The sequence below is a fragment of the Onychostruthus taczanowskii genome, unplaced genomic scaffold, assembly GCF_017590055.1.
Source record: "Onychostruthus taczanowskii isolate IOZ18803 unplaced genomic scaffold, ASM1759005v1 scaffold2, whole genome shotgun sequence".
NCBI lineage: Eukaryota > Metazoa > Chordata > Aves > Passeriformes > Passeridae > Onychostruthus > Onychostruthus taczanowskii.
In genome coordinates this window covers 21,819,505-21,831,157 of record NW_024499239.1, presented here as the reverse complement: position 1 = coordinate 21,831,157, position 11,653 = coordinate 21,819,505, and the positions used below count along the sequence as shown (strand labels likewise).

General features: G+C 43.3%; 1 protein-coding gene across 4 annotated transcripts in view; it reads right to left on the bottom strand.

Moving 5' to 3' along the window:
- Positions 1-3,745: 3,745 nt before the first annotated feature.
- Positions 3,746-11,653, bottom strand: part of ZFYVE28 (zinc finger FYVE-type containing 28) — a 147,830-nt gene continuing 139,922 nt past the window's right edge. For all 4 annotated transcript variants that reach the window (XM_041403026.1, XM_041403027.1, XM_041403028.1 and 1 more), the window contains 2 exons: positions 6,956-7,059; positions 3,746-6,041 (listed from right to left, as the gene is read on the bottom strand). In XM_041403026.1, coding sequence (XP_041258960.1) covers positions 5,910-6,041; positions 6,956-7,059 — 236 coding nt within the window. In that variant the 3' untranslated portion in view covers positions 3,746-5,909. The remainder of the gene's footprint in view (positions 6,042-6,955; positions 7,060-11,653) is intronic.

Sequence of the window (11,653 nt, the reverse complement as noted above, 5' to 3'; positions counted from 1 at the left end):
GGAAGAGTTATTTCTGGACAAAGAAGTTACAATCAGTGGCTCAAACCTGTAAGTTTTGGTCCCCAAAATGTGTAGTATTCCAGCAGCTACAAGTCCTCCTAGACAAAAGCAGATGGTTCAGAGATGAACACCCAGGACTTCTGGACTACTTGGGTTCAGTTTTTACTGTAAAATTTCCCAGTGTTTGAGAGCATCATGGAGTAATTTCTTTTAAATATATTTACGAACTTGAAGTGATTATTTTTCTGTTTATATCTTCAATTATTAATCTCCAGCTTTCTGCAGAAAGTGAAATCCATTTTAAAAACCAAAACAACCTGAAACCAGCAGGCTTTACTGTTGCATAATAAATAGAAAAGCTGCTAGTGAAGCAGCAATCACAAATGATATTGACCAGAAAAAATAATTATCAAGTGCCTCAAAATTTGATCTCAGAGGCTCCCCAAACACAGAGGAAGATAGCATGGTCCTTTGTTGATAAAGCCAGGATTATCTCACTGCCCTTCACATGCCTGACAGGTGCCTTCTCATGACCAAGGATCTGACTGGGACAATCCCTGCAGAGCCATTGGCCCAGCCCTGGAATGCTGAGGGACAACTTTCTTCAAGTTGTCCAAAAAGGCTGAGGCACTTGCACATCATTTTCAGACACACCTCTTATGAAAGACAGGTATTTTAAATATATTTTACAGGACATCAGTAGAGAGGTTACCAGTACAAATGACATCCAGGACTAGCTCTTACCATCTTCAACTCTACTGACAAGCCCATTGGAACCACAGCCTAATTCTAGCTAAAAACCTGAAAGCTGGCCATTGCTGAAATATTATGTGGAAAGAAGTCACCTCAAACACCCTCCCTGCTGCTGTTTTATATAATTTTTATTAACTCAGTGAATAAAAAAGTCATGCAAGTAACACCAACATTTTACTGCCCTGTGAAGAAATATGTAAAAGTACAGAAATACATAAATAAGAATTTCTAGAGTAAGACATGAGTTTAAGTGCTTGCTTAAGTGGTGTGAGTGCCTGGCCTGGGGTTATTTTCAGAAAATAAAATCTCTGTATTATGTGAGGTAGTTACAGCTCAGTGCTTGCTGGCTCTGCCATTGCCAGGCACAGTGGTCCCTCACACCCTGGGCTGTGTCAGACACCTCATGCTCCTGAGAAAGAGCAGATGGGAGCATCACGCAGCAGCTGGACATGAGCAGCAGCCCCTCTGCAGTCACTCGTGCCCACAGGCACCTCTCACTGCTCCCCAGGGGTGGGAGGCTGAGAGGAACCCACTGTTGGCTGCTTTGGATACAGGATTTTCCCTTTTGCAGACAAGTTCAGTCAGAGCTCTAAAAGGCTGGTGGTTGTTTGCAGAGAAAAACTGAGAAAAAAAAATCAGCTTCCTACCTTAGAGTGAAACATGAGGGAAAGTCGTTCTTTACACTTCAGAACCTTCATGTTTAGTGAAAACAAGAAATGAAATGAGTTCATGAAAGACTAATTGCCCAGTTTGTTTTATGCATGAGCCCCAGCATTCCTAGCACATGCAGTTACAGCTTGTTTTCAAAGAGACCAATTACTTCATTAAAACATCATCTTCACACTTCCAGAGCTGCTTTAACAAGTCTTCTCCTCTTCATCCTTCTGGCCTACCATTTTTTGGTTTAAGAGCAAAGGAAAAAAGAGCCAAATGGCAATATCTGTAATTTACTAACAGCTATTAAAACTTGAGAATTAGGATCTATCCTTTCTCCACCACAAAGTAAATGAACACTGCAAAACTTTAAACACCCTGATGCAAGACCCATGGCATCTGTGGCAGGATGCTACTGCAGGTACAGGGATGCCAAGTGGTATGAAACAAGCCTGTTCCTGGGAACTTGAAGGGCAAGATCAGGAAACAATAAAGATGAAAGCTCTTTGAGTTGTCTTAATATTTCACTATGTGTAAGATATTCATGGAGGCCACAGAGTAAGTCTAGTTTATACACAGCAGAAACTGAAAGCTGAGTGATGGGGTGGGGTAAAGGGGGAAGAGAGGAGAAGGAAAAAGAGCTAAACGCCCCCCAAAAGAAGTCAAAAGGATGCCTACAGAGATGATTTCTTCTAGACAAGCAACATAAAGCATAATTCAGTGAAATGCTATCATTAGAAAATAGAGTTCACAGTAAGCAGAGATGATTTCTTCTAGACAAGCAACATAAAGCATAATTCAGTGAAATGCTGTAAGTTCTTGACTGCAGTGCAAACCTTGGTTCCAAATGAAGACATCTGAGCCATCACAATCCCTGTGACGAAGCAGAAAGCAGGAGTCTCCGTGCCTGCATGTGCAGGAACAGAGAGCTGCAGTCCTGGCACTGGCAGAGAGATGCTATCGGGGGTTGCCACGGAAACCGGCGGATGCAGCTCCAGCAGCCTCGACTTTGCATGAACTGAGAGTTCAGCCAGGCTCTGAGAGCTGGCTCCTGCAGCTCCAGGCAGGACTGTGATGGGGCTGTGTTTGAGGCTTTCCCAGAGCCCACCTTTCCCATCTCCCCACCCGAGCACAGGCACAGCCACACACAGCCTGTTTCCCTCCTCCTTCCTTTCAGCTCAGACAATGCACACAGAGGTCACTCCTCACCCATCACTTCCATCCAGGTTTCCTCTTACCAAGATGCTGTGTGACAGCTTTTCAGTCTGTTTGAATGTTCTGGACAGGGTATTCCCTGGAAGCAGAGGTATTTTACTGAAGTTCCTTTCACTGCAGAGGAAGCCTTGATATCCACCTGCTTTTACAAACCCAGAGAGAGCTGGAAACACTGTACAATTTGTACAGACCTAGAAAGGATCACTCCAGAGCTTACTGTAATTACTTTTTCCCCCCTGGAAACAGGTGTGATTCAGAAGGGAACTGCCATACAGGAGAGTCCAGCACCAGGTGAATTATTGCTGCCTTTGGCAATGATGCTCTTACCTTATTACCCTCTTCACTCCCATTGTGATATCCCCAACAGGAAAACTGCTGTGAAACATGTTGTATTCTGGAGAAATCCCCTTTTTGATTAAAGAGCCCCTTTGGGATAAATTTCTACTGTTCACTTATTCTTACACACCTGAAGGCAGCATTATTTGCCCATAAAACATTATGCATGTTAATTCAAATACAATCTCACGTTTGTGTGCCGGTTTCCCATCAGGTTTCCCCACTGAAGCCGAGACCCCAATGTAATGGAGCTGTAACATGTTTTCTGTTCAGTGAAATGGCATCCCAGAGCCATGCAGCATTAGGTCCTCTGGAAAAGAAAATTAATTCCCATAAAACCTTTAACAGCTGTATCTCATAGAGGGGGCAGAACAAAGCAGCACTGGGCATTTACATTTCCCAAGGACAACTGTGCACGGAGATCCAAGGATCTGTTTTTATTGCAGATTTGTATCCCCCACAGGAAAGATTATTCAGATGTGACACAGGCAGATCAAACATGCCTGATGACTGAAGTGGCCATTGACACAGGATATTTTGGGAAGGGAGATTTTCAGCTGGTGGCAAGAGATAGCACAAGGCAATGCTAAGTGACAGGCTGGTATTCCAGCTTTGATTTACCACCCATTCACTGTATGGGTGACTTCCATCTTCAAATTTAAACTAACTTCTTTCATGTTATTTGCAAAGTGAGAAAGAGTTAAGGCCAGTTTGTTTGACAGGATGGCAGCTGTCACTCCATGTAAACAGACCCCAAAATGAAAGAGCAATCCAGCACATGGAAGTAGAAAGTCCTGACACTTTAATTATCTGAAGAGATTACAAGATGAAAGTCTTTCTTGAGGCAAATGTATATTAGTATTGATATAGTCATTGTGCTTTTCAGTAAGAGAAATAGGAGTCTGTATTTACATAAGAAACTATAGTGTCTGAGATTTTAAATATCATATTTATGGAAATGATTCTGAATTACAGCATTTACAAAATAAAAACAAGCTTAAATAAATATTCAGTGCATTAAATAAGATTTTCTTCCACAGAAGCAACTTTTTGTGCATATTTATTTCACAATTGAAGTTTGTTGCCATTTTTTATCCTATAAAAGAAGCATTAAATTTCTTGTGTGTTTTTCTGTTTTTTTTTCCTAAAAATAAAACTGCAATAATCATTGCAATGTGAAGCCTGAGATTTAAGCCTGAATAAGTATCATTGCTTGCACCACATTACCCATCTCCCACCAATCACCCAACCCCATGCCTTTCCAAACTCTGGTGAATGCAGACACTCCAACCCAAGGATTTCATGAGAGGGATTTCAAGGATGTAATAATAATAAAAAATATAAATAAGTGAGGATAACACATCAGAGCTGACATTGTCTACAAACAGCATCATAAGGCTTGTGCATTACACATCAACTAAGTGAAGCTGTTTCATCTGAATCAAAATGACAATAGTGCCAAATTGCAGCACCCTTATATGGCTCATTAACACTGAACAGTAAACCACTGAGCAAAGGGAACGTCCCCAGAAAAATAAATAAAATTTAAAAAAAATTAACACTGGCCAGTTTTGCCTTATCACTTGGAGCGATGACCTTTCTGAGGCGTGATACCGCAAACAACTTCCTCACCCATTTTTGTGTTTGTCACCTTGAAACACTGTGTGTAACGCCACGAGTCAGGAAAGGGGGCACAGCAAAGAGCTCTTGATCTCGTTTCCTCTGTAACCACAGCACACACTGCCTTGCTTTTCATGTGGCCAACTCAAAGCACGTCCAAATGCCTTTGAAACCTCAGTGCTCAGGGAGCTCTTACTGTAAAATAGTTTGTGCAAGATCATAGCATGAATCCGTGTGAGTCTAATTTTTTTCCTCTCTGAGTGGAGATAGCAATTATTCCCTGGTGTTTCAAATAAATACAAATGTCTTCTGAGTTGCTAGCATGAGTGAAGTACCAGTATGCACTATTTTACATGGTTACTCTGCCAAATGTGGACAACAAGTACCCCTCTCTGGCTGACCATTCTGTGAGACCTTTTGGATATCTCATTACATGTTTGTCTTTTAAAAAACCTCAGTATCGGAGAAATAATTTTTCTTGTCTACTAAATTTTGCTGCCAAACTGTCAAAAATATCTCTTTTAATATGAATTCATTTATTTGGTAACACTTCCTCTGAAGTTTGTTAAGTTTTAAATGCTGATAGGGAAACCAAACTTCTGTGTCAGACTTTTATTAACAAGATTTCGCATAAATGATTCAGATTATAAATACTTCCAAAACTCCAAACTATGGAAGTCGGAAAAATTTTTAGAGGACAACTTGGACTTATTGCTCTGCTTGGTAAATAAAAGGCAACAGAAATATACTGTTCTAGGGCCTTAAGGGCTTCCTATGGGATTCACTGAAAATTCTGCCTTTCTAAATATTGAATATAGATTTGAAATAGATTTGCTTTTATTAGCCTAGCATATGTGGCAAAAATCTAGACATGGGGAAGTTCAGTGGCAGCAGGTGGGAGAGTGCTGATGCCCACAGCCATGCTGGGATTCCAGTGGGCACAGGAGTGTCTGAGCTTTGGGACTGATCCACTGGGGATGGACTAATTAACTGGATCCTCTGTTCCTAGCATGTAAGATAAGCAGCAATGCCTGTTCAATTCTCTGAGCCCTATTTCCTTCCACACAGTGCATTTGTTCTGCATATGGCATCGTAACATTAATGTTAGAAATTCATGGAAGACTGTACTGCAGCCTTAGAGCTACAGACGCTTCATAGTTCCCTTTAGCAGCTTAGTAAAATGCAATAAAAACTGTCTGTACAAAATTTATAATAATGGATGGCAAAGCCTACGTGCCCTCACTGGGTCCCTCTTTCAAGTTAATTCTTGGCTTAGGTCAAATATATCAGTCCATGTAAGACTCCAGAAGACACACCAGTAGTTTAATATGTCAGATACCAGCTCTGTCACTATAGAAAGGAGTGACATGGAACATGTAACAGTGAGTGCAAACACGGACAGGCTTCATCTGGCCATAACGAGGTAATGGAGCAGAGTGGGAGGAACAGCGGGAACAGAAGATCTGAAAAACAAGAGGGAAATTTCTCTTCAGTTCCTCTGAAGAACAGAAGGGGACAACAGTGATTTCAAGGGAGGGGAGAGAAGATTGTATGAGCTGGCACCAGCACCGTCCTCAGCACAGCAAGTGAAGGGCCCCAGCAGGCAATCCCCACCCAGTTCATCCAGCCAGGCTCAGTCCCTCCAGCGAGGGTGCCCAGCACTGACAGTAGCCAAGGCTGGCCTGTCCTCCTCTGCAGCTCACAGGGGAAGGCAGCTCCATCACAGGTGCAAAGAAGCATCTCTCCCTTGGTTTTAAAGAAAGGCTAGGGGAATATTTGTGAATATCTCCAAATTTCATACTCCTGCAAGTCCACTACATGGTTAAAGAAAGCAGCTTCTTCCTTTCCAACTTGTACCCCAGCCAGCAAGCAAAATGGGATTGCAGATTTCTGGCTTCCTGTGATACATGACTGCTTTTTTCTCCCTCGCTCCCTCTTCCACCCCCACAAACTTGCAAAGCAGCAGCCCTACACACCAGAGTGATGCTCCAAAGGTTTGGGAAGAAAGAAAAGGGACACCCTGTCCCTGCAGCTGAGCTGTGTGTGCACCACCCCTGGCAGTGCAGGCTGCCCTGGCTCTTTAGAGCTTACAGCAGTAGTCCAGAGTGACTCTTTTGGGGTGGGGAGTGTTCCAGGATCTCAACAGGGAATTCTGCCCTTAGCTTTATGCAGCTTATTGCTGTATAAAAGACAAACCTCTCCCCAACCCTTTGAAAACACAAGCTGAGAGTTGGCAGCCCAGGCACACAGAAGCACCTGTGAATTGAGAACCCTGGCTGACAGTGCACATTTGGCTGTGCAGCCAGGTTTCTGTGGTGCACATGAATTTGCTGCTGTCTTTGGTGGGAGCTCCTCGCAGCTCTGAGTGAGTCATTACCTTGCCACAGCTCCGACAGTGGTGCTTCCTGCGAATGACTGTGAAAGGAGCCTTGCAGGCAGTGCAGTAGCTGCAGACTTCATCTGGAACCCAGTCAGGAGGATCTGTCAGAAACACAGCAACAAAAGGGAACATAAATCAAAAGGGAATAAAACCAAACATGTGACTACCAGATCCACAAGGAAGTAGGGAGAGTAAAATACAACAGCAGCTGCTTTCATCTGCATTTCTCAGAGTGCTTTGCAAACAGTAGCTGAGTGAATTCAAGATGCCCAGGAGGGCTCAACTCCCCTCTTCTCTGCCAGGCACCCCCCTTTGGGCAGAGCAGATCAGGCATTAAAATGGCCCATGACAGCTTTGGACTCGAAATAAAATCTTTTAGTCAAATGCAAGTCTAGGGAAAACAAGATAAGCAAAATAAAGCAAGAAGACAGGAGATTATTAAAGCAGAACTGTATCACAAGTGTTTTTGTCAGTGCCATCCACCATCAAAACAAGCTTAGAGCTGAGATCATTCCCAGCCTCTTCAGCCTTCCCTCCAGAAAGGCCAATTGCTTTTCTGCAATTAGGCAAGCAACTGCACAGGTAATAAACCCAAAGCCTGATTACCATCTGTTCAATTATTAGGACTCTTCCTGGAAGTCACCAGTAACTACAGCAAAACCACAAAATCAAGTGTACACGGCTTAGCAGAGAAAGAACTTGCCCATTATCACAGACAGCATGTTTCAGTTGTTTATGTCTCCTGTGAGATCTCCAACCTCCCATGAAAGACAAGCAGGGAAATTATTTGGTTTTGGCAAGGCAGAAGAAATGGGGCTCCCTTCTGTCGAGCTGTTTCTGCTCACGAAAGGCTGACATGACCTCAAAGAGTCTGGAGATACAAGTGTAGAAATGATGAAGCTGACTGCTTAATTAAGTTGGCAAAAATCTAATGAGTGCAAAGCAAGTTCTGTCCAGAAGGAATCCATGGACACGGTGAACATGAACTGCTGGGTGTATTTATCTAAGTTCCCTGTATGCAGCTTCTTTCTGAGTATTATTTACAATTTGCAAGCCATGCAATTGCTGATTTATAAACCTGACAAGCAAGATCCCTGCCTCAAGGAGCATACTATCAAACAACAAAATATATGGTGCAGTTAATGCAGAGGTTAAGAGGACTATAGCTACAGGGAGAAAGATAATTAAATGAAAAATCCACTGTTTTGTTCCAACATAACTGACCAGTTTTCAGGTGTTTGTCACATTGCAATATTTGTCAAATTAAAAGTACAAAGGATATAGCATTCAATGTAAGAAACTGTTCAAAAAGCAGATTAGTAAAAACAAAGAGAACTAAGGATTTGACTCAGCCTTTATAGGCTTCTCTGAACTACTTTAGAGGTTAAACTAGCTTAAGGAAGCTGTCCTTCACTTAATGAGCACAGCAGTCTGATAAAGGTTACACCTACAGGGCCAGTAACCAAGCCCAGGAGTGGATGTGCAGAGAAATTACTGATGTGGTGGAAAAAAAGGAGATTGCACATAGAAGCCTTCACCTCATCCCTGAGAACAGTTCACCAGAAAATGTTCTGTGGGGACACAAGGCTACAAATCCCTGGTTCAAAGGCAGGGTTTCCTTCAGCAGCAGGGAGATGAAGGACTGCCAGCTTAAGTCAAGCATTAATAACAGCAGAACCAGGAGATTTTTCTTTCCACTTCTTTTCCTTTTCTGCAATCTCCCTAGGCACTGCATGTATCTTGCCCAGTGAAACTTACTCCTAATATCAGTTTATGATGTCGAGTTTGAAAACTTTGTCACTTTCTCTGATGTGAAACCACGGCAAGCCTGATGGAGAATCCCCATGCGCTCCATGCAGGAGGCCCCTTAGGTTATCACACATATCCAAAACAAAAAGCAAAAATATGAATCAATAACATGCTCCTGTTTAAAACTTGTCTCTACATAGATTGTTTTCAGGCATTTAACTATCCATTGATTCTCAGTCATTTTGAGCACAGAAAAATTCAGGAAATCATTCAGGCTCTGTGCTACCAGGTCTCCCTCTGCAGATCTGGTGGAAGCATTGGTAAAATGCTCCATTTGACACTGATGCTTTATAAACTGCATCGCAGGGTGGGCTACCAGGTTCACAGAGTTACTGATTTCAATATTCACAGGAAAGCCACAAAGCACAGGCCCTTTCTGTACCCCCTGCACCATCCCAACGTGATGTGCCACTTCTGCAGCAGCTGGAGCCATCATCACCCCTGCCCTCAGATCACAGGTAGGTCACACATGTTGTAAACCAACACAAGCCACCCCAAAGACTCTGGAACTCATCAGCACAAACCACCTTTCTTATCAGCTTTTTAATTTTTGGTTTGGGTTTCTTTGATGGGCTTTTTTTTTTTGTTTGCTTTGTTTTTTTTGGGGAAAGACAGAGTTATTTTTTCTATTCCCCCCCCCCCCCATATTTTTCTGTTGTTGCCCTTGAAGTGCAATGCTGAAAATGTTAAATTGATTAAAAAAAGTTAATTGATCTTGCATAGATTTGCCTCCATGTTAAATAAAAAGAATAACTGCAAAAAAAAAAAACAAACTAAAAAACCCAGCCTCCCCAAAAAAACCAAAACCAACCAAAAAAACAAACAAAAAAAAAAAAAAAAAAACTAAAAAACCCACCCTCCCCAAAAAAACCAAAACCAACCAAAAAAACAAACAAAAAAAAAAAAAAAAAAACTAAAAAACCCACCCTCCCCAAAAAAACCAAAACCAACCAAAAAAACAAACAAAAAAAAAAAAAAAAAAACTAAAAAACCCACCCTCCCCAAAAAAACCAAAACCAACCAAAAAAACAAACAAAAAAAAAAAAACCAAAATCAAAAAAACACCCAGCGAATTTTGATAAATAGTGATCTTAAACTAATAATAATCATATAATCTGTAATTCACAGTTACAGAATCACTTGACTGACAGATGAATTCATCTGAAAACTTTCTTTTTGTACCTTGGTTTTTGTAAAAAAAAAATTCACAACTTATTGGCAATGTAGAGAAAAAGCACAACCCTCTCCACAGAACGCTCCCACAGCTCTCTGCCCCCACACTGGTGTCACCTCAGCTGATTCACGGACTGTGAGTGTCAGCAGGGCGGCTGAAGGGCACGCTTCCCCTGACAGTGACTCGCCAGCAGTCACGGCCAGGCCCGTGCCCCGGTGCCTCAGGGGCTGCTGCCCTCCGGGCTGCTCGCACCAAGATCTGCTGCACTGCAGCACACCCCCAAATAGTAACACTTGGTTATGTAACGGCTTTTAACATTCAAAATGCTGTACAAACGTAATTGCTTTAATCCTCATCACCCAGCTACAGTCAGTGTGTGGGGAGAAATCGGGAGAGGGATGTCTTGCACAAAATCACAGGGTGCAGCACTGAAGTGACATTTGAAATAGGGAGCTTTGGGCCACCACCCCAAAGCCTTTCCTTCCAGCTGACTGAAAATGGCCTCACACTGACTACAGTTGTGAGACTATGCACTTAGAAATGAAATGCAGTGCTGGAGTGGAGCCAAAGTGGCAGGAAGGATGAAGTCCTGATTTGGTCTCTCTGAGCCCACAGAAGCTCCAGTGGATGCCACCCCTTGGTTCCCTGCCCCAGCCTCATCTCACTCAACCTCGGGAGTTACAGAATCACTTGACTGACAGATGAATTCATCTGAAAACTTTCTTTTTGTACCTTGGTTTTTGTAAAAAAAAAATTCACAACTTATTGGCAATGTAGAGAAAAAGCACAACCCTCTCCACAGAACGCTCCCACAGCTCTCTGCCCCCACACTGGTGTCACCTCAGCTGATGCACGGACTGTGAGTGCCAGCAGGGCGGCTGAAGGGCACGCTTCCCCTGACAGTGACTCGCCAGCAGTCACGGCCAGGCCCGTGCCCCGGTGCCTCAGGGGCTGCTGCCCTCTCGCACCAAGATCTGCTGCACTGCAGCACACCCCCAAATAGTAACACTTGGTTATGTAACGGCTTTTAACATTCAAAATGCTGTACAAACGTAATTGCTTTAATCCTCATCACCCAGCTACAGTCAGTGTGTGGGGAGAAATCGGGAGAGGGATGTCTTGCACAAAATCACAGGGTGCAGCACTGAAGTGACATTTGAAATAGGGAGCTTTGGGCCACCACCCCAAAGCCTTTCCTTCCAGCTGACTGAAAATGGCCTTACACTGACTACACACACAGTTGTGAGACTGTGCACTTAGAAATGAAATGCAGTGCTGGAGTGGAGCCAAAGTGGCAGGAAGGATGAAGTCCTGATTTGGTCTCTCTGAGCCCACAGAAGCTCCAGTGGATGCCACCCCTTGGTTCCCTGCCCCAGCCTCATCTCACTCAACCTCGGGAGCAGCCCCTGACTTACACACATCAAGGATTGAGTCACTGGGCTTTTTATAGAACAGGCTATTGAAATCCTCTCTGAAGAGCCCTCTCCTGAGGGGATAAAGCTCCCGTGTGAGGAGTGGAGAGTGCGTTACACGAATGAAACCCCGAGCACGAGCCTGAAGATGTGCTGCAAGCAGGGCAGCAGCACTGCATCCACGGGCTTTTTATGCTACACTCCTTCTCCAGGCTGAGCTGCTCCATTAGCTCCGCACGCTGCAGCAAATAGCAACATCCACTCTCTAAAGCATTATCTGCCTGTGCTTCGGGGATTTGG